This window comes from Lepidothrix coronata, unplaced genomic scaffold, assembly GCF_001604755.1.
Source record: "Lepidothrix coronata isolate B3197 unplaced genomic scaffold, Lepidothrix_coronata-1.0 Scaffold361, whole genome shotgun sequence".
In the NCBI taxonomy this organism is placed as follows: domain Eukaryota; kingdom Metazoa; phylum Chordata; class Aves; order Passeriformes; family Pipridae; genus Lepidothrix; species Lepidothrix coronata.
In genome coordinates, this window is record NW_016690541.1 from 225,671 (window position 1) to 247,996 (window position 22,326).

The window sequence follows — 22,326 nt, forward strand, 5'->3', positions numbered from 1 at the left end:
TATACTGTTAAACATCCAAGCTTATGTCACTATTCAGTGCAGAAAATATCTGGCTCTCTTCTCCCCTTGGTTTTCAGCCAAAGCCTGGCCAGGGCTCAAAAGAAATCAAGGGAGTCAATTTGGACCCTCTACTGTCAAACGAGGCCAGCTATCTACTTCCATGGCCTTGACTAGTCTCTAAATACAGGAAGATGGATACTTTCATATCTCATTAACAAACAGATGCAAATCTTCACTAATAAGCAAATACCAATATATCTTAATAACAAGCAGAGATGTTTACAAAGGTGTAGTCTTACATATTTTACTAAAGGTTATACAGAATTTTGGCCAATAAGCAGATACATGGCTAAATGTAACATTAGGTTGGAAGGTTCATCTATAGGTTAACTCTGGGCCAGGGCCTCTTGTCCAGGCCTCAGCACTTCAAATACATCACAATGTTTCAGAATGTGTTCATCATGTGCTGTCCTTAAACCCTGTTAACTTGAGTTTCTAGAAACAACAGAAATGGGTCCCCAGAGGCAATTTCAGAACAACTGAAGAATGCACGTAAGAGGGTAAAACTGAATATAAGTGGTATAGTGAGGGAGCTGAGGACAAAAAGAGGTTGCTGAGAGCAGAGCAATGTTATCATTGTATTCTACATAAACCAGACTGCTACAGAATACTGCAACTTGTTCCTGTCTCTGGATTTAAAAAGCCAAAAATGCACAATCGATATATAAAATGCCAGTAAAGAACAATAAACAACTAAAAAAAATTGAAAAAGAGAAAAACCTGCTTTGACTGAGACTAGGAAGCCTCTCTAGCTCATACATAAAATTATGTATGGAGTTAATTATGACTACAAATATGCAGGAAGAAATTTTTGATACCATGAAACTATTTCATTTACCAGGACTGAGCAGTACAGGCAGATACAGAGGCTGAAATTAAAACAAGTTCAAATGAGAAGACACAGTATTTTTAGTGCAATTAATCACTGCAACAAGTATTGAGTGACTGGCTGGTCTCTTTTATCACTTCTGACTCCCTCAGAGCTGGATCTCTTTGGTAAGAGCAAGGCCCAGTTTGTTGGGTCAGTGGACAGTCTTCCTCCAGGGTCTGTGTTACCAATGCTGTGTAATGTCTTCATCCAAGCTGCGTGGTGCAGTTGACTTGCTGGAGGGAAGGGATGTCATCCAGAGGAACCCGGGGAATCCATGGATAGAGAGCAGCCTGATGGACAAGGACCTAGGGATAACTAAATTGGACACCACCTGGCCACATGCCCTGGCAGCCCAGAAACCCCGTGTCCTGGGCTGTATCTCCTGCAGCATGGGTAGCAGGTGAGGGAGGGGATTCTGCTAACTTACCCCTTGCCCTCAGAGCAGTGGATCACGGCCACAGTCTCCCCGGGTCCCTGCCTTAGCCCCCCCTCTGGCAGGACACAGGTGCTCCTGGACAGACCTCACTCCTCACAAGCAGCGTGCTTGTGCTGCACAGCGACGTCACCCCCTCGCACCAGCCCGAGCCAATCCAGCAAACAATCTGCTGGAATGCTGATGGACAGGGATGGATTGTCACAGAATGATTTTCTTCCACATGCCACATTATGCAGGAGAATATGTTACTGAATTAACTACAAAATCCAGGCAGTCATGAATTATCCATGTCTAAAGAGGTCTTGTTGGTAACTTTTAAATGACAGGAAATAGGACTCTAGACTGAAATCCACTAAGAAAAACCTCCTTTAATTCCTAGGTTTATTGTACTGGGTGGGAAAGTAGTGAATGTTTGCTCGAAGTATGGATGTGTGGAGTTCTGAGGAGAAACTGTGCAGACAACTGAACAGCACCACAACAAGAAGGACAACCTGTGGGCAGGGTGGGGGGTGTTGTGTAGGGAGGGATGGTACCAAGACCACCACACACCAAACAGACAAGAAACCACATTCTGGTGACATTTTATTTTGTTGTCTTCTGATCTTGCCCATCTCACTGCAGACCTTACACATCCTGCAGAGTCCAGACATGTCTGCTTTCAGGGCAGCACTTGCAAGCACAGTGGCATCTGGTTCCAAAGGCAGTTCCAGAGACCACCCTGGCTGTACAGCACTCCCCCCCATCAGGGCCAATGTGATCATGCTGGTAATAACACACATGTACGAACCTGCTTCCTGCTTCCCTGTGAATTTCAGCAGCAGTAACTTTGTCAGACAGTGCAAATTTTGCAATTTCCTGGTACAGTGGGTCTTTGGATAACAGAAATTCTGGAGAATCTAGTCTTTAAAAAAGAATAGGATTGCCCGTGCTGCTGCTTCTTGGTAGCTTCTATGACATCTGCTGCATTTAGACAGTGGAACAGGTTGCCCAGGGAAGTTGTGGATGCCCCAGCCCTGGAAGTGTTCAAAGCTAAGCTGGATATGGCCTTGAGCAACCTGGTCCAGTGGGAGGTGTCCTTGCCCATGTTCGGGGGGTGCAGATTAAATGATCTTTAAGGTCCATTCCAACCCCTTAACACTCTATGATTCTATGATTTATGGAGCACAGGAAGATATTATTCCTTATAATACAGAGCTAATGCCAACACATGACTTAAAATGATGATCCCTCTCCTACTAACCTTTTCTACACAGGGAAGCCACCGCTAATATACGTCATTAGCACAGAGGAAGTGGTGCTGAAAAGAAACAGGTGATGTAAGACAATGGAGGTGGCATCTGCAGTGCAGGAAAAAAGGACACTGTGGAAGCACGGGCACAACAAAGAACCACATGCTGGCAAGGCAGCTCCATGAAACCTGGTTCCAGCACTAGCAGGCTGCTAATGCAGGTGTGCACTGTCTTGCAGTACGTTTCCCGGGTCAGTCTGAAACCAGCGGGCTTCAGCGGGCACACAAAGGCCATCTCAGTATATTACTTATGGGGGCTCTGAAAGGCCAGTGAATCTCTAAAGGGCTGGAGAGCAATTATTCCTCACTGCACTACAAGACTCCTTATGCATCTTTAATGCCCAGCATTACAGGAGACAGATGCCAGGGGAACGGTGGGCTCCTGACAAGGGTAATAATCATGTCCTATCCCTTCCAAGCAGACCTGTGCTCATCTGCTGCTCAGCCTAAACACCAGTGCATGAATTAGAGCCTTGTGCAACAGGTTACAGAAAACACTAGGAAGGTCTCTGCTCTTTTGTGGCAGCCTTGCTGACAACAGACAGGACAGTGATAGGGCAAGCCGAAGACTTTGAATTCTGCACAGCACTGCTTAGTTTGTGTGCATTCTGTGCAAGAAAGGATTTCCCCCTTGAAGAGATCTAAACATTGTGCTAGTCAGTCCCTTATGGGGAGAACTGCTAAAAAAGAACCCTGATCTCACCCATCTGAGGAAGATGACAAAACAGACATCTGCTGTACTGGAAACCACTAAACAAGCAACTAATGTGACCAATCTGAGACTGGGATGTAACCAGAACAGGAATCACACTGGGTACGCTGCTAGTGCCACTGTCCAAGGGAACTATACCAGAAGAGGCAGCCTCTGCACCACAGCTTTGGTTTGAATCCCTCACAACTGAGCAGAGGCAAAAGTTTCAATATCAAAGTCACCGAGTAGAACTGAGTCACAAGTCCCAAAGACATCCAGTTGCTTATATTAGTGCTGTGAGTTATGAGCTGGACAGAAGTGGGGCTTGTAATTGAAAAGCTTTAGAATTACACCTTCTCATCCTCTAGGGATTTGCTTCGGCCTCGCTTGCGGCTGGTTTTAGGAAATTCAGCTCTCTGTGCAATTTGGAGTGCCCCTTCCTCACTGCTCGCACTCTCATTGTCCACCCGCCGTGGACGACCCCTCTTATTTTTCCTCATTTTTTCAACTCCAGCAGTGGGGAGCTTCTTGGCAGCCAGGGTCCCAGCTTTCTTCTTTTTGCCCCTGGTCAAGGGACGTTTCTTCCGTTGCTTCCTCTGCTCTTCCCTTTGGCGGATTTTCATTAGCTTCTCAAAGCTTTTGGTGGTCATTGTGTTCATATCAAACCAGTCCTGCAGGGTTTAGAAGGCAACAGGTTGGTATTGATGGTGGTGGAAATACCAAATAAAGCCTATCAGGGCTTATAATAAAGCTGTCTTGTGGGACAAGTTTTCCTGAAGTGTGAGATCTGGAAAGGCAGCTGGCTAACAACACTGTTCTTTGATGTGTCTAAAGTGTCACTCTGCCTGAAGGATGCAGATTTGATTTGGCAATTGCCTGGTTAAAGGCTTGGGAAATGCTGCAGAGCTGAATTGAGCAGCAGCAGCTTGGGACAAGGCACGTGACATAACACGACAGCTGCTCCCCGGAACATAAGACCAGCTGTGTTTAAGCAAACCAAAGGCCACTCCAGTCTAGGACCCTGTTCCCAACAATAAGGAAAAAAATAAAACAGGGCACACCCCCAGCATTTCCTTCCCAAGACACTCTCCCCACCTCCAACAGCCGGGGGGGGGTTGAAGTTCCACTCCACCTGCCTTACCTCAGCATGCACAGAGTTGATGTGATACTTGACCCCACTCTCTGAAATGAACTCCTTCTCACACAGGAGACACTTGTATTTACCAGCCACAAAGTCTCCCTGGCATCAAAACAAAACAAAAAAATCCATCAACAATTGCTGACCAGGCGGCTGATACATCTCTATATTGCATTTGAATCTTGCTCAGATAGAACCCAGTAAAAACTAGAAACTCTCATTCATATCAGACAAAGCTTTAGCTCCAGGAGCACTGACATGATTGACCAGCTGTGCCCACAAAGCACAGGACTGCTCTGTGAGATGTCATAAGGTCTCTAGCACTGTATCTGGAAAAACTGCTCTTGTAGCTGTGCATCTACAGGTAGGACTGCTGTTTCATTGTAAGGGATGCCATTAAGGTGCTTCCTACTGGTCTCAAGCAGTGTTTGCCACGGCGGCTTCAGCAGCACATAGGGGAGCACTCAAACTGGGGGTTGGAACGAGATGATCTTTAAGGTCCCCTCCAACCCAAACCGTTCTGTGATTTTATGAACTTGTGAGGATCTCAGATTAGCAGATGGCAGGACAACAGCTTGAACAAAGGGATATCAGAAGGACAGGGACAGTGGGGCTGTTACAGGAAGGTTACCAACCAAGGTACATGTGCCGAGGTGAGATTTGAGTCCTGAGACACTGCCGTACACAGATTCACAACCCTGAAACAACAAAAAAAAGCATGTCAGTAACATTCTAGTAAGAAATCACTTCTTCCTGCACAAGGTCTTATTGTCTGGAAGATAATTCCAAAAGGGCTAAGAGAAGTAGAGGAAGGGAGATATGGAGTCCTACAAAGCCAGAAAGCTTCCGGTAAAAAGACCATTGAAAGAGTTAAGCTTTCAGTAAGCTTAATATTTGTTTTTCCAGTTTCTGAGCACCTTTGGACATAACAGACTCCTGTGACAGTTACACTCACCCTCTATCAAAAGCCTGATTGAAATGATAGTTTGCTTTTTGCCTGAAGTGCAACAGAGATTAATTTCAAACAAAGCAGAGGGGCAGGTACAAGACAGGGGCAAGTACTCTCTCCCATGCTGCTCGTGTCTCTAGTGGCACAGAGCAGGGGCACAGCGCCCAACATCGCCGGTCTCAGTTCAAGGGCAGCTTTGCAGGCCTGTCCCATGGGGAGCTTCAGGCATCAGTCTTAGGGTACCAGACTGTGCTCAGCCCTCAGCCCAGGCCCTGGGACAGGAGGGACGAGCAAGACAAGCTACTGGGTTACTGGTTGGTGACACAGGACAGCTGCTCTCTGGAAACAGTTCCATACACAACACAGTCCTGCAATTCTGATACTTGGAAAGGATGCAAGCCTGATAATTGGGAAGAGAGTGCTGGGGGTGGGGTAGGGCAAGGGGAAGGCATCATCCCTACACCAAACCCAGAGGGCAGCTGCCACTGACCTTTGGCTCTTGGACAGCGTGCACCACACGGTCACATCCACCATCACCTCCACCAACTGGGCCATTTGTTCTCATGGGATCTGACTGGTGATTACTGCATGGTATTATAAGACTTCCAGTGCCTAGAGGGCTCCAAGAGAGCTGGAGAGGGACTTTTGACAAGGGTCTGGAGCATCAGGACAATGGGGGGGATGGCTTCCCGCTGCCAGAAGGCAGGGTTAGATGGGATATTGGGAAGAAATTCTTCCCTGTGAGGGTGGTGAGGCCCTGGCACAGGTTGGGCAGAGAAGCTGTGGACACTTGGAAGTGTCCAAGGCCAGGCTGGATGGGGCTTAGAGCTGGTCTAGTGGAATGAAGAAAGCTTAAGTGTTGTGCCAGACAAAGTCCCTCTACTCCTCCCTTCTACAATTAGATTTAGCTAGAAAGGCAGGGGCCTGTCATTTTTCCACTGTTCAAACCTCCAAATGGACCAGCTCCCAGTTGGATGCAAAAGCTGTACCAGTCTGACACCAGGTTACTGGCTCTGAAGTGAACACACACATTCCCAAAGGATCATTACTAGGGTATTTGGATAGAAAGGGCAAAAGGAGCATGCCCTGACATCCCCAAGTGTCTTGATTATACTAAACAATCATATTGAGACGAGGCAGGATTTGTCTCTCACAGAGACAAACTGCAGTTTCAAGGTTGTGGAAAGCCTGTTGGCTCATAGAGACCTGAAATCTGTTCCCTTTGAGGCTTCAGAAACATTTAAGGATTACCTGATTTGGGCAGTGGACTCTTCGGTACATCTTTATCTCTGCTTTCCATTTGCACAGCACATCTTGACTAAATGTGGGCAGTCCAGGACGAGTGTATTTCAGCTGAGATAGAGATGGAATTGAGAGCTGGAAGCAATGCTGGCTACATAGACTGCCAGCTATGCCTCTTCCTCTTCCAGACTGTGAGACAGAAGTGCTGTTTCTTCTACTCTAGCAGCCAAAATCACAATAACCTGTCTCACTGATTGCCTAGAAACATAACTGAAACTGGAAAACCCTCCCAATACCAGAATCTGAAACTTCCCATAGCCTTGACTACAACAATTCCTCTAAATGTACTTATCCCACCGAAATCATAAAGCATCATTTTCCCTTAGGTTTCCTTTACAGTCTAAAAGATGATCCTGGAAATTCTGAAGCCTGAAACACGGAAATATCACAGCGTGGCTGGAGGGATGTGCAGCCTATGACTTATGAGCAACATCATGCCCATAACTGCCCATGTTCCTTGTGTCCACTGAAAATTCCAGCAATAGGACTTTACAGTCATTACAGCCTGCCTGGACAAAACACACCACTGCAATTGCTGCTGCAGCAGTACTGTAATCTAAGATGAAAGAGAGCAAAACCAAATCCCTCCCACAACATATACTGCTCTCCATGGGCCACTAAACACTGGGCAGGAGCCAGTACAAGACTCATCTGACATGAAGGTAAAAACTCAAATCTATAAAGCATTTTTAAGGCCTTGTACCTTCCGGTCATCTGGAATCAAGTCCTGCAGAACTTTTCTTTTGGGCCACTCTTTGGCCAGCTCTTCTCCAGCCAGTTCATGGAGATAGTAGATTGCCACCTTTGCAGATCTCCTCTGAACTCTGCCTGTGTTGTTTTGTTCCTGTTTCATTTCTATCAGGTTCCCTGTTCTTCTCTCCTCATGGAGGAAAGTGACCTGCAATGAAGGCCAAAAAAGGTGAGTCTCCTTCACTAGTTCCTATTTCAGTTACACTAAATACTGGGAATAAATATTCTGACAAATTCCTCATAAAAATGCTGCAGCAGCTGTGGTTCACTGTCACAGACATAGGACAGAAGTGCATCCCACTAGTGAGACAGACCCCCCAGATCTGCTCAGGGGGGTCACAGCAGTGAGGCTCAAGCAGAAAGTTTCATGCAGTCACTGGTCTTGAAAGATATCCCATCATTTACTGTAAAACCCTTGCAGACAACAACCACAGCACTGCCTGTTCTGCTCCAATGCTGGGTCTTTTAAGAGCAAAGAAAAGCATCTCACAAGTTATGTTAGTATCACTCTTCCATGGAGCAAAAGTCAGGTGCTGCGACGCAAATTTACTATTAAAAGCTTCATCCTAGTCAAAGAAAAGAAACAGCTGCTGCTAGAAGGAAAGTATCAAGGACTACTCCAGAGAGACAGGAAAACGCGAAGATTTGTGATCTGTAATTACCCACCAAAGTAGCAGACAAAAGCTTACGTGTGTCTCAAGTCTGAGAGGCTGAGGTCCTCCCACAGCCCCCTGATAACAGGGCAGGTGCACTCACCGGCCCGTGCTTAGAGCGGAGGTGGTAGACCAGTCCTGCCTTTGATCTGTATGCTTTTCCACAGTGATGGCACTTCATAGCCATTTTCTCCAGCTCAGAAGGAGCCTTCCCACATTTTTTAACATGATACAGGTATCCCATTATGCTGGTGAAGCTGCCTGTGCAGCCCTGTCAACACAGAAGAAATACACATGGAAGAAAACCGTTCTCCAAGTGATCACGAGACCAGTGTATACACAGTTTGCTGACCAAAGTACTACCACTTTTCCTGACAGAACAGAGACAAGCAGGTAGAAAACTTTAATGTTAGTCTATTCAGATAGACAAAATCTGCAACGAAGAATTGGCATTGAAATGACCATTAAAGGTCTCTTTTAATCCAAACCATTCTATGATTCTATGTGACTCTGTCTTAAAAGCATAGCTACGATCTTGAAACAAACCTTGCTTTGGCCAGCACCAAAGCATACCCAACAGCACTCTCCTGTTCTATGCTCATGCCTCCACTGCTCTTTAATTCCCACTTTGCACAATGCAGCTTACCTCCCTTGTACACTTCAGTTTTCCCATACACTTCAAAACCTTCCGAAGGCGGTCTCGCTCAAGCTGCTCATCCACTTCCTCTCCCTCCTTCACAACTGGCTAAAGCACAGCAGAAAGATGAATGGAAAACACATGATACTCAGCATTTACAGTTCTTGTCATAGGGAATTCACTACTAAACACTCTACTGAAGGAAAGCTTCTAAAATAATTAAATGTCTGCAACATATGATTTTATGGATGCGCTTTTATTATAACGATCACTTTCCATATCTGTGCTGGTTTGGGCTGGGGTGGAGTATTCTTTGCAGCATCTGGTATGGGGCTGTGTTTCAGATCTGTGCTGAGAACAGGGCTGATAGTGTAGAAATGGTTTTGTCAGTGATGAGCAGCACTTGTACAGCATCAAGGTCTTTTCTGCTTCTCATACCTCCCTGCCAGTGAGTGGCCTGGGGGTGCATAAGCAGGGGAGGGGACACAGCTGGGACAGCTGACCCCAGCTGGCCACAAGGATATTCCAGACCACATGGTATGATGCCCAGCATACAAAACTGGGGGAAGGAAGAGGAAGGGGAGCAGCGTTCGAAGCGATGTCGTTGGTCATCCCAAGCCATTATGACATGTGATGGAGCCCTGTGGTCCTGGAGGTGGCTGAACACCTGTGTGCCTGTGGCTAGCAGTGCATGAATTCCCTGTTTTGCTTTGCTTGTGTGCATGGCTTTTGCTTTACCAATTGAACTGTCTTTATCTCAACCCATGAGTTTTGTCACTTCTACTCTTTAACTCCCTTCCCCATCCTGTGGGTGGGGGAATGAGCTTGAGGCTGCGTGGGGCTTGGCTGCTGGCTGGGGTTAAACCAAACCTGAATTATCTTTAAAAGGAGTAAACTGACAGAAAATCATGCATCTTTAACATTTACTGGTCCTAGTGTTTCCACTTAGCCTGACTAAAGCCTGCTTGTAACACTTATTTATCTGTGCTAAACTACAGCTCAAGCTCTTTATTCTCTCTCTGATGGTTATTGTATATTATTTCCTACACTACCCAATATTACACTTAGACTGAATAGAAAGTTAGAACTGAGTGACAGACCTAATCCTCAGGTGCTGAATATGATCCCTGGTCTGTACCATTTACTAATACAGCTGTAGGTTCAGAAACTGCAGTACTGGGAATTGTGTAAAAAATTACAGTTGTGAATTTTCTGAACCTTACCCAAACTTCCAAATGACTGTTTCAAAAGTTCTAATTCTTCACAACTACAACAGGAGACACTGCCTTCTTTAAAGTAACAGCAAAGACGAAAAGCAGATTGTAGCATTGGTATTTTTACAGTAAAGAGAGACAAGAATTAATTTCTGGTTCTGCTTTTCTACCTTTGAAGTCGTAAAGAACTCAAATCTAGTCTGCTCTGGATGTAAAAAAACAACCTCCTGCTTTCTAGCAAAGGACTGAAAATTGCAGTCTAAGGAGCAATCTTTTCCTTTCTGACTGAGAATGCCTTTTATGCATGACTTATTATCAGCCGAAACAGAAATTCATCCCCTCTTTTGATGATGTGGCATCCCTACTTTACTGTTTTTCAGATGTCAAGTCTCACAGGAAAAATAATAGGCAGATGAGATTTGAATAGCTACAACATTTGAAAAAAACCACCCCACGTTCTGTTTCTGTGTGTGCCAGGGAAGGAACAAAAGCCTGTTCTTCCTGTAGGAGTTTCAGATGCACAGCAGTTGTGTTACCTGATTGTTATGGTCTGCCATGACATGGTATTTCATCCCTGCTGAAGACTTCAGCTGCTTCCCGCACTGATGACACGTGAACACTTCCTAGAAATAAACAAGGACACAGCGTTAATTAATGAAAGCAGTGGGAAACTTTGGGGAAAGAGAGAAGGAGAGCATAACATTTGGTTTGGACCTCTAAGAACAGATTTTACAGAATCTAAAATTTAGTGGAACAATGAAATAGCTACACCTTTGGTCACTACCCCAAACCTCCAGCAAAAGGCTGGGCAAGAAGCACCAAGCACAGCCTCTTACAGATGTATAAAGGACTCTTGCTTAGGGACATGATGATGATGAAACTGGTTTTAAATCCAACACAAAACAGCGTGCAGGCATTTTTATTGGCAAGATAAAGAGAAGTAAAGAAACAATTGCTCATCTCTCGTGTTCTTACCTGCCTGCAGTTTGCCATATGTTTCTTCAGTCCTTCTACAGTCTTTCTCACCACAGCCCGGCATGTGGGACAGGTAACTCGGCCTTTGTCCTGAATCTCCAAAGACCACTGCTCTTCCATACTACCTGTCAAAACACAACATTTGGAATGTAACTGCTAACACAAAATCTTTTTTTTTTTCTTCAATGTGCACAATAAACTCTAGAAAGAAACAGGTCACATGCTACCAAACTCATGTCCAGCTACACTTCAATAGGTGCAGCTCATCTGCAGCTTTAAGTATGTCATGTGACAAGGCACACATCACTCCTTCTAGAAGAGCATTTTACAAAACTCTTTAATCCTACCAGTCCCTTGTTAGGAGTGTTCTTCCACTTGTCTGGTAGAGATTTTTCCTTTGTTCATTTCTATTACACAATTACTTTAGCATGCTGAGTAAACTTGTCTTTTGGCAAAAGGGTTTTCCCAGTAAAAGCAGTCACAGATGTGACTGAACAGTCTCAGGCAAAGTCTATGGTTTTTCTCTACCAACTGGATCTTTATAACTCTATGAATGCTTAGCTGCACCACCAGGTCAACAGCCACGGAAAAGCACTCTGTGTGACATGGTTTCCAGTTCCTGGCCTCTTTGCAAAATGCCAAGCAAAAGTTTGGCATATAATCCACAAGGATTATAAATTACTGAAATTGGTTCTGGGAAGAAAGTGTTTTAGCACCATCTGCCTGAATTCTTACCATTACAAGATCCAAAGGCTTTCCTCTTTTCCCAGTAATAACAGCCCAAGGCTGTTTCTCCCCAGGTGGCTGGAGGAAAAGTTTGTGAATCAAACAGCACTTGGCAGAAAACTGGAGTGTTTAATGAGTGCTGTGAACTACAAACACCAAGTGATTCCACTCACTGAGTCAAGGCTAGTTTTATTTTTCTAGGACAGACTGCTTGAGTCTCTGGTTCCCAGAAAAGGTGATCTGACAGCAACGGCTACAGAGTTTTTCCTGCAAACATCCTGCTGAGTAAAAAATATAAATATTTTTATGAGTTTTTAAATGCAACTGTTTTAACAGGCTTTTCTTCAGTTCAAAAAGTGATTCCCCCTTCACTGTTCCATTATGCAGTGGCAAAAGCACGTGGAACTACACTCAGGCAGTGTGCAGTCCCTCCAGTCCTGCTCTGCAGTACTGATATGGTGCCAAAAGGACAGCAGCCAGCTCTTCCTTGTCAACAGTAAAGCAAAGAACCAAATGGAAACACCAGAAACATAAGCTGTTGCTCAGATACAAATCCTAGAATCACATTTATCTTTTAGCTGCTTTATAAACAATTCTGAGCAACTGCCTCTTCTTCTTACCTGTGCCATAGGTTTCTGTCTCTTTCTGAACACACTGGCCTTTCCTTTTGGAGTTTTGTTTTGTTCCAGCTTGCCGGTTTTTTCCTGCTATAACACAAACAAGACAGACCAGAAGACTTAGTTCTGCTAGCTTTGTTACAAAAAAAAAGATCTTTTTGCTAGAAGGCTGTTATTTAGCCTGCTGTCTCAAAGTTACTCATTCAGAAATGTTCAATTTCTTTTTAAAGGAACTTCAAGATTATGTTTCCTACTCCCCTTCAAAATCCATGGCTATTTACAGTGGCAGACATTAGTCCCACCCAGATATCTGTAGGTGTATGGTTTTTCATACACAAAGCTCAGGAAATGGGAACTCTTCACACTGAAACATCCTCTGTGCACAGTTTGGCTGAGCCCATCTAATGACAACCAAATGGAAAGTCCCATTTCTCTACTCATTCCTATCTTCTTCAGACTAAACGACTTTTATTGTTTCAGCATTTTCTCATGGGTTATGCTTTTTGCTCTCATCTCCCTGACCTCTTCAGTTGGACCACACATTTCCTGAACTGAAGTGCCTGCTGCTGGGAACAGCACTCCACGTGTGACCCTGCAGTAGAGCAAGAGAATTACTTCACATGTCTGAGAACCCTACATTCCTCTCAAAGTTCTCAGTCTAACATCTGCCTTTTTAAAAACAAGTATGACACTGCTGGTCCCTATTCAGCTTTTTATCTGTTATAAATCTTGAATCCTCTTCTGAAGCACTGATTCCTGGGAGGTTGTTCTTTGGTTTACAGCTGTGATAGCATTTCTTCCCAAACTACAGAATTTTTAATTTTATACATTGTTCTCTGTTCTATTTTTAAACTGTTTCTCTACCCTCAAGACCACTTTCACTTTCAGTCTTTTCTCTGATACACTTACCACCTCTTTCAGCTTTGTGCTGCCTATATAGTTCCAAGTCCTTGGCGACAAAATCAAGTTAGAACTGAATCTAGGGACAGACTGTGAACCATCATTCTATACTCCTATTTCACTAAGCTAGTGACCTCATTGTAGAAGGCTATCAGGTTGATTAAACAGGATTTTCCCAGCATGAATCCATGTTGACTATTCCAAATCGCCATCTTGTCCTTCATGTGTTTGGAAATGCTTTCCAGGATGTATCTCTCCATCACCTTCCCAGGGACTGAAGTGAAGTCGACTGGCCTGTAGTTCCCCAGATCTTCCTTCTTTCTGTCCTTGAAGATACAAGTGAAGACTTCCTTGAAGACTCTTCCAGTCTTCAGGAACCTCTCCCAGTCGCCACGACCTTTCAAAGACAGCCAAGAGTGGCCTCACGACGGCATCAGCCAGCTCTCAGCACTCAGTGCAACCTGTCAGGCCCCATGGAACTTAGAATCATAAATTGTTTAGGTTGGAAAAGCCCTTTAAGACCACCATTCCCCAGCACTGCCAAGGCCACCACTAATCCATGTCCCCAAGTGCCATATCCGCATGGCTTTTAAGTCCCTCCAAGGATGAGGACTCCTCCACTGCCCTGGGCAGCTGTGCCAGGGCTGGACAGCCCTTTTGGGGAAAAAACTGTTCCCAATATCATATCTAAGCCTGGTGCAACTTGAGGCCATTCCCTCTCCTCCTGTCCCTTGTCCCCTGGGAGCAGAGCCTGATCCCCCAGCTCCCCCCTCCTGTCAGGGAGTTGCAGAGCCAGAAGGTCCCCCCTGAGCCTCCTTTTCTCCAGGCTGAGCTCCCCCAGCTCCCTCAGTCGCTCCTGTTGCTCCAGCCCCTTCCCAGCTCCGTTCCCTTCCCTGGACATGCTCTAGCCCTTCAATGTCTCTTGTGTGAGGGGCCCAGACCTGCGCCAGCACTGGAGGTGCCCCAGCAGTGCCAGCACAGAGAGGGCACTGCCCTGGCCCTGCTGCCACAGCAGTGCTGGGACAGCCCAGGGGCCACTGGCCTCCTGCCCCGCTGGGCACAGCTGGGATCATGTTGAGTCACTGTTGACCAATACCTCCAGGTCCTTTTCCAGCTTTCCAGCCACTCTGCCTCAAACCTGTAGTGCTGCACAGGGTTTGGGGCAGACCTTGGTGACCCAAGGGCAGGACCCAGCACTTTGCCTTGTTGAATCTCACACCGTTGGTCTCAGCCCGTTGATCCAGTCTGTCCAGATCCCTCTACAGAGCCCTCTTGGTGTTATCTGTAAACTCACTGAAAGTGCATTCAATCCCCTTGTCCAGATCATCAGTAAAGATACCAAACCACAATGGCCCAATCTTGAGCCCTAGGGACACCACTGGTGACCAGCCCCAGCTGGATGTCACTCCATTCCCCACCACTCTCCGGCCTGGCCATCCAGCCAGCTTTCTACCCAGCAAAGAGCACCCCTGTCCAAGCCATGAGCAGCCAGTTTCTCCAGAAGAATGATGTGGGAAATGGTGTCAAAGGCTTTACTAAAGTCCAGGTAAATAACTTCCACAGTATTTCCCTCACCTATGAAATGCATCATCTTGTCACATCAGGTTAGTCAAGCAGGACCTGCCTTTCCTAAACCCATGCTGTCTGGGCCTGATCACCAGGTTGTCCCAGATGTGCCACATAATGGTACTCATGATAATCTGCTCCATGACCTTCCCTGACACTAAGTTCAGAGCAACAGCCCCGTAGTTCCCTGGATCCTCCTTCCGACCCTTCCTGCAGATGGGTGTCACACTGGCTAACCTCCAGTCCTCTAGGACCTTCCCCCTTAACCAGGGCTGCTGGCAAAAGATTTGATAAATCCAGTTTAAGTGCTCTAACCTCGTCCTCCTTCACTGAGTGTAAGGTTTTCTTGTTCCAGACTTTCCCTCTGTCTGGTCTCAGGCTCTTGGGATTCCTGAAGGATTCCTGTAACAGATAAAGATTGAGGCACAGGAAGCACTGAGTACCTCAGCCTTTTCCATGTCCTTTGTCACCAGCTCTCCTGCTCCGGTGAGCAGCACACTCATGCTTCCCCTGGTCTTCCCTTTGCTGTTTATGTTCTTGTAGAATCCTTTCTTGTTGCCTTTCACATGCCTTCCAAGATTCAAATACAGGTTGGCCTTGGCTTTCCTAACCTCATCTGTGCAAGACCAGAAAGCAAATGTACACTTCTTCTGTGTCACCTGCTCCTACTTTCACCACTTGTACATCTCCTTTTGCACCTAAGTACTGATGGACAAACCTTTTGAAGGAATGAAAGGCCTATGATATCAAGCATTTCTCCCCTCCGTCTCTGTGGCAAAAGAAAAGTGTTTGGGTTTGATTTCTTAACAAACCCATATTGCTGTTATCATCTACTCACTAACCTCCAGATGTTTCAAGTAATCTGTCTGATTTATTTAGTCTATAATCTTTTGGGAAACTGAAACCATGCAGACTAGCCTCCGCTTCCCCTATTTCCTTTTCTCCCTCCCTTTGTTGGACTTCTAAGACAGACAAAAATTACAACAATCATCTCCCACCATAAAGCAGACACTAGTCAACAGTCTCCTAGAACAAAATATCCAGAATCCAAAATAAAGTTTGAAGACTGTAGAAGATGACATTTGGGCAGAGAAGTCTGAAGTACCTGGAGGCTTGTAGTTAGGAATTACAAATTATTTGTATTACCCCAAATTTTTTGCTTCTTCTTGGGAGAGTCTTCAACATCTTCGCCTTCCCCTTGCTCAGATTTCCTCTTGCCTTTCAGTAATACTTCTCCTGATAAGTAAGAACAGAAACACTTCACTCTCAGTATTCAGTCTTTGAGTCTATGCTGCCCCGTCTTACCCTTGGATTCAATACTTAATCAAAAAAAAGAGTAGTTCTTGTAAGGCACCTGGATACCAGTGAGTTAGACTCTAACTAGTGAGTTAGTCTTCTAACTCAGCAACATTTAGGCACTCCACAGCCTGCAATTCTCTGACACAGAAGGCATGGAAGAAGCAGTGCCACAGCATGGTCTGGGAAAATAATCCTCCTCGGGATGAGACCCAGAAGGTGCCAGGTTATGTCATAAAAACCTCACCTGCACTCTGTGAGTGTGAGTCTGTCTGTAAGGTCTGCACCCACCCCTGGCACGGCTCTGCGGGCTTCAGGGGCTAGTACCTCCATGTAGCAGCAACTGAGGATACTGGGATCCAAAGGCCAGGTACTGAGTAGACTAAGTGTTTAAGTCCAGCTGCAGGAGAGATCCACACTGCACATGTGTGCACGCACAAACATACATGCATATACATGTACTGCTTTTATATATACCTTTTTATATGCTTCTTTTCTCTCACTTACACACCTTCATCCTGATCAGCCAGAGAGGGAACAGGATGGAGGCTGTTGGTGCTGTTTGTGTGAGTGCTGATCTGTGTGGCTGCTGCGTATGTATGTTTTATGCCCGCGTTTATTCCTACAGGAATACACGCGCGGTCTTGCCACCAGCTGGACCTGGGGGTGTGGAGCTGCAGCAATCTTGTTTCTATCAAGCTACTGGATTTGCCTCTCCCCACAACAGGATGGAATACAGATTCTGACTTAGAGATAAGAAGAAAGAACAATAAAGCAGATTGTAGTTTTTGCTCTCTGCCATACAGTAAATTTGAAAAACAGCTCCTAGGCCAGGAAATCTGAATGTTCCTATAACAACTTAAGACCCAACTCCCAGTTAGAAAATCATAAATGACAGAAGTAAGAAAATAAAAGAAATAAAGACACCCTTAAAAAATAATAACCTACCAAACACAAAAGCTGTGTCTAATCCCAAATATTGCTGAATGGTCCCCTTTGCCCATCTTCAGTGTTGATGGTTCTATTTTCAAAGCTCTCAAAGCATTTTTCTGATATGATTGGCGTAACTCTTCCACCTATCTCTTCTACAGATAAAATCGAGTTCAGCCACAGAATCATCAGTTTTAATAGACAGGTCACTCAAAAAGAACTGTGTAATGTCAGAGAATTGTACCCACATTTCTGCAGTGGAAGAAGTTTATTTCTTCTAATACATGAGCAGCACTAGGAAACTTGTAATTTATGGTTGAACTGCAGCATATCTTTCAGAAGCAAACTAATCTCTCACAAAAGAACAAGAGAGAAGAACATTTTGCATTGAACCAACAGCAGGTACCTTTTTTGTCTGGAGATTTGTTAACACTGTTTTTCACTCCTCTCATTTCCAGCCAATAAGCAGGTCTGCGAATGGTCCGCTTGCTTCTGGACTCTGTGCTCCCGTTCACTGGGCCCTCCGGTGAGGCAGAAGAAATGTTGCTCACTGTGTCATCATAGTTACTGTTCACTCCTAGAACAGTAGTTTCCACCTCCTCAAATTGCTTAGACCTGGAAAACATCAAGTTGAAATCCTATGTATATGGACGCACATCTGTATATGGATATATATACACACAATCAGAATAACTTGACAGACAACACCCCTTTCATCTTCCCAAGCATTCTAAACATTCATCCCATAGTTCAGTAAATCTCCTGTGTTTTGGGAACTGAAAAATGCCATCAAGATAAACCATCTTCACTGTTATTTTTCAGTACATCTTTTAGATAATGTCATTAGTAAGCTCCTAAGAGGAGCAGAAAAATATTCCTTCTACCTCAAACCTTCAACTTTAGAAGCAGGCATAAGTGAATCTCAACTTAAAAATATGCATTTATCTTTAAGCAACCAATGTAGAATATAAGAATTTTTCTGCAGCCCATCATTACAAAAGAGACATCTTCCATCTCACAAAGGGCAAGAGCTCCTTCAGTCTCTATTCCCAGAGTCAAGGCTGGCACTACACAATTAAAAGCCTTAATGCTAGTAAGAATTTTAACTAGCAAGGCTCTCCACAATGAAGACAACCTTCTAGTATATTCCACAAATCAAACTACATTAAGACTAATTCAGATTAATCAGTGGCACTGAATTTTTTTCCTAGAGATCAAACAGAACTTTGTTTCACTGTTCTCAAATATTTCTCTCAGGCTTGACACGCCTGGACATTTATACTCCTGTACATAACAGCAAACTGATGGGTGTCAAAGAAACACAGACTATCTATTCTCTGGGCAAATACCATTAATGTAAAGACAAAAAAACCCAGAGAACAGAAACACTTTGCTACTACAATTCACAAACTGAAATAAGTAGATCACTTGAGTGATGACTGTAGCAGCCATTCCATAAATACTCTCCCACACCCTGAGCTATGGAGCTCACCTTTTAACCCATCAATTCAGGAATTAATAAGTGGGGGACACTGACAGTACCAGGTCAGATCAATGTATACTATATTTAAGGAGATAATGCAGAAGCATGGGAAGAGGAATTCTCAAATTAAAGCCTTTCAGTTACAATCACACCCAAAATACATAGATTTTGGAAGACCATGTGGTCTTGGACTTAAAATATTTATCTTCAGTGTTAAAACTCTTTAAAAAATTTTTAAAAAACCACATTGAAGTGTCAGAAAAGCACTTTTCCCACAAACCAATAAGCAGAGTCAGTAGAGACTCTTATCACACAAACTAAAACTGCTGCAACTCTTAACATTCACAGTATTATATAAAGACCACATACAGTTTTTCGATAAGAATCTCTCAGCTTTTTTCTTACCCTCAGTCAAACTAGACAAGAAACATTCACATACTTTTTATTTTCCAAGGACTTCTTGACCTTCTGCTGTCTGTGATGTCCAGTCCTGGTGTGCTAACAAAACAGAACAATTCACATGAACATCGTCATTGTCTTCTTTCAGCACGTTTCACTTTCCAGTCAAACCCAATCACCTGCACATCGCAGATGTGTATACACCACCCTTCGAATAGGAAACCACTGTTTTCCACAACAGTGGAAGTGCTTAACATTTCCAATTCCAGCTGAATGAGAACTGGAATCAAAAGAGGGATGAGCCCCTCCACCCTCCTGATATGAAAGCCAATCCTTCCTCTTGCAATGGGAAATGGTGGAGTGTTCTTTGTCTCCAGTACGTTCAGCCATACATACTTTCTGCTTAGACTTTGTCACACGGTGACATACATTTTAGATCCTAACTTGTTAGTTCTTACATAGTGCTTATTTTTTCCTTAATTAATTCTTGTATTTACCATCGATGTTGCTGAGAATGTTGTCTCTAGTCTCCTTCATGCTCTTTTCATTAATCTCACTTTGCCATACTCCATCAGCTGTCCAGATGTTCACTTTATCCACATCACAGACTCCTTCTTATTTAACAAAGATTTTTTTTGTCACCACTTGTTATGCTCCTATTAAGACATGTAATTTAACAGACCTATCTAAATGTACATTCCCAATTCAGTATGAACAACTTATTTGCTATATGTTGCTCCTAGTGCGTGGACAATCATTTTACAGAATCCCAGAATATGCCGAGTTGGAAGGGACCCACAAGGATCATCGAGTCTAACTCCTGGCCCTGCACAGGACATTCCCCAAGAGTCACACCATGTGCATTTTCCAAATGCCTCCTGACTCTGACAGCCTTGGTGCTGTGCCCTCTGTCCTGGGGAGCCTGTTCCAGTGCCCAACCACCCTCCGGGTGAAGAACCTTTTTCTAATATCCAACCTAAACCTTCCCGGAACAGCTCCAACCATTCCCTGGAGTCCTGTCCCTGGTCCCCACAGAGCAGAGCTCAGTGCCTGCCCCTCCCAAGGAAGTTGTAACTGCAATGAGGTCTCCCCTCAGTCTCCTTTTCTCCAGCTGAACACACGATGCCACTGCTCACACGGCTTCCCCTCCAGGCTCTTCTCCATCTTTGCTGCCTCCTTTGGATGCTCTCTAAGGGCTTAATATCTTTATTATATCGTGGTGCCCAAAACTGCCCCAATACTGCAGGTGAGGCCGTCCCAGGTCAGAGCAGAGTGGGACAATCCCCTCCCTGACCCTGCCGGCGATGCTGGGCCTGATGCCCAACCGGCCACCACCAGGACCTCCAGGGCCCTTGGCCAGCACTGCTTTCCACCATCTCATTCCCAGTCTGTCTGTACATCCAGAGTTGCCCCATCCCAGGGGCACAATCCAGCACTCTCCCTTGTTGAACTTCATATAGTTGGTGATTGCCAAGCCCTCTAATTTGTAGAGGTCTCTCTGTGGGGCCTTCCTGCCTTCAAGGGAGTCAACAGCTCCTCCCAGTTGTTTTTTTTTTAATTTATTTTTAAATTTAAAACAGTAACAGGTTGCCAGTCTGATGTCACCCCATTCACTGTTACCCTCTGTATTTAATCATCACCTTCTTCCAAATGCTAATAATGACTCAATGTCATTCTTGATTCGGAAACCCAGGACAAAAATCTTGGTTATATGGACTAAAAAAGCAAAAAATCATTGCCCAGTGGAAGCATATGAAAACCAAACCTGCAATTTAGTGAACAGAGGTAGTATTTTGCATTGTACATGAACTGGCTAAGAAACTGGAAGAAAAAAATAAAAGAAGGAAAAAAAAGAAAAAAATATTGCTAAATTACATGTCTTCTTTATAGAAAAATGTGATGCATGTGATCAACTGTAAGAGACACTCCAACCATCAGTGAGCAAATTCAGTAGCACGCACTGACACAAACATTTAGAGGAATTCTTAAAACTGTCTGTGTAGCATCAGACTCTCCTTGGGCCTCCAGCCCCAGACGCTCCTCATGGAAATGTTAAGGAAATGAGAAATGTGGAGAAACCTCACTGAGGAGCAGCCAGAAAAAGTCAAGGCTATGAAGTTACAACAATAAAAATGAAGAAACAGGCAGACAGTCTGCTGAAATTAGCTGACCTATTCTACCATTAGAAGAACCAAAATGACTGACAAACGTTGCACATGTTTTAAGATTCATGGGGTTTTTAGAACTAAAAAAATTTGCATAAAAGTGAAGATTAGTACACAGAACTTTGGTGGCAGCAAAGGATCTGCAATAAAAGAGGAGAGTGCAGACAATCTGTCAGACATTCCCTTCTGAGATGTTGATAGCAGCAACCCCGAAGGAAACACCTATAGAAAGTGGTGTTTAAGTTCAGTTCTGAATGCTTTTTCATTTATATAGTGTACTTCCCACTTAAAGAGGAGACCTAATGTATGCAGGAATGTCCAAGGGCTGGACATAAGGAAAACAAAAAAGCCACCTCCCTTGCATAGGTAAGGCAGAGAAACAGCGGCTCAGAGACTGAAAGATGGAGAACGGCGATCTCTGCCTGCCTCCGGGCTGTAGGCCCTTCCGGTGCGCTGGAACACGGCGGCTGCTGGAGACGGGCTGCTCCCCAGCATCCAGCCCAGGCACATGGTGCTTAAGCCCAACGCAGGAACTGCCCGACGGGAGGATTCTGACACAGGAACTGCGGGTCCTGAGGTGCCAGTGGGAGCGCCGGGCGTCCCGCGGGCCCCGAGTGTCCCCGGGGCGCGGGGGGGCTCAGTGTCCAGCGCCACGTTCCCGTTGCCACCCGCACGCTCCATGAACTCCGCTGTCCTGCAGCGAAGGCCTTCGGGCCCCAGCGCAAGGCGTCAGCAGTGCCCAGCTGCGGGTCCATGCCAGGCCTGAGCCGAGCAGAGTCAGGGGCGGCCCGGCCTTGGGGCGGAAAGTGGCCGCTGCCGCCGCCGGCCCCCGGCAGCCCGGAGCGGGTCCCGTTCGTCCGCGATCAGAGCGGGGCTGCTCCCCGCGCCGGGCCGGGCCGCTCTCCTTCCAGAGTCAGGCCCAGCGAGACCCCCGGGGGCGCCGGGCCGCTCCCGCCATCCCGACGGCGCAGCCCACCTCGCGGCAGCCCCTGGCCCGCCGCCCGGCCGCGCTCCCCGGGGCAACCGGCGGGAGAACCGCGGGCACTCACCGAGCCGCCGCCCCGCATGGTGCCGGTGCCGCCGCCACGTCAGCGCCGCGCCCGCCCGCGCGGTCCCGCTCGCCGCTTCCGGCCGGCCCTGGCGGCGCGGCCGCCCCGAGCGCCTCCGCAGTGCTGCCGTCCGCCCCGGGCCCCGCCGCGCCGTGCAGCGCCGGGAGGCCGCGCGGGACCGCGCAGCGTGCGGGGCGGCTGCAGGGCCACAGCCGGGGCCGCGCGTCACGA

The 22,326-nt window shown here is 45.8% G+C and overlaps 1 protein-coding gene across 6 annotated transcripts; it reads right to left on the reverse strand.

Moving 5' to 3' along the window:
- Positions 1 to 288: 288 nt before the first annotated feature.
- ZNF512 (zinc finger protein 512) lies at positions 289 to 22,145 on the reverse strand. Of its 6 annotated transcripts, XR_001878620.1 has the most exons (16): positions 22,096 to 22,145; positions 18,922 to 18,980; positions 17,406 to 17,614; positions 15,920 to 16,009; positions 15,089 to 15,175; positions 12,311 to 12,397; positions 10,965 to 11,089; positions 10,526 to 10,612; positions 8,785 to 8,883; positions 8,242 to 8,409; positions 7,439 to 7,633; positions 6,685 to 6,786; positions 5,120 to 5,182; positions 4,488 to 4,586; positions 1,359 to 4,017; positions 289 to 1,221 (listed from the first exon to the last, which is right to left on the reverse strand). XR_001878620.1 is itself a non-coding variant. In XM_017838806.1 (15 exons), exons 1-15 carry the CDS (start codon positions 22,111 to 22,113, stop codon positions 3,694 to 3,696), a joined length of 1,809 nt encoding a protein of 602 aa, XP_017694295.1. In that variant the 5' UTR covers positions 22,114 to 22,145; the 3' UTR covers positions 289 to 3,693. The 6 variants fall into 6 exon arrangements, 5 of the variants coding, with proteins under 5 accessions (XP_017694295.1, XP_017694294.1, XP_017694296.1 ...); XM_017838806.1 differs by having other exon boundaries at positions 289 to 4,017; positions 12,311 to 12,394; XM_017838805.1 differs by having other exon boundaries at positions 289 to 4,017.
- Positions 22,146 to 22,326: the final 181 nt, after the last annotated feature.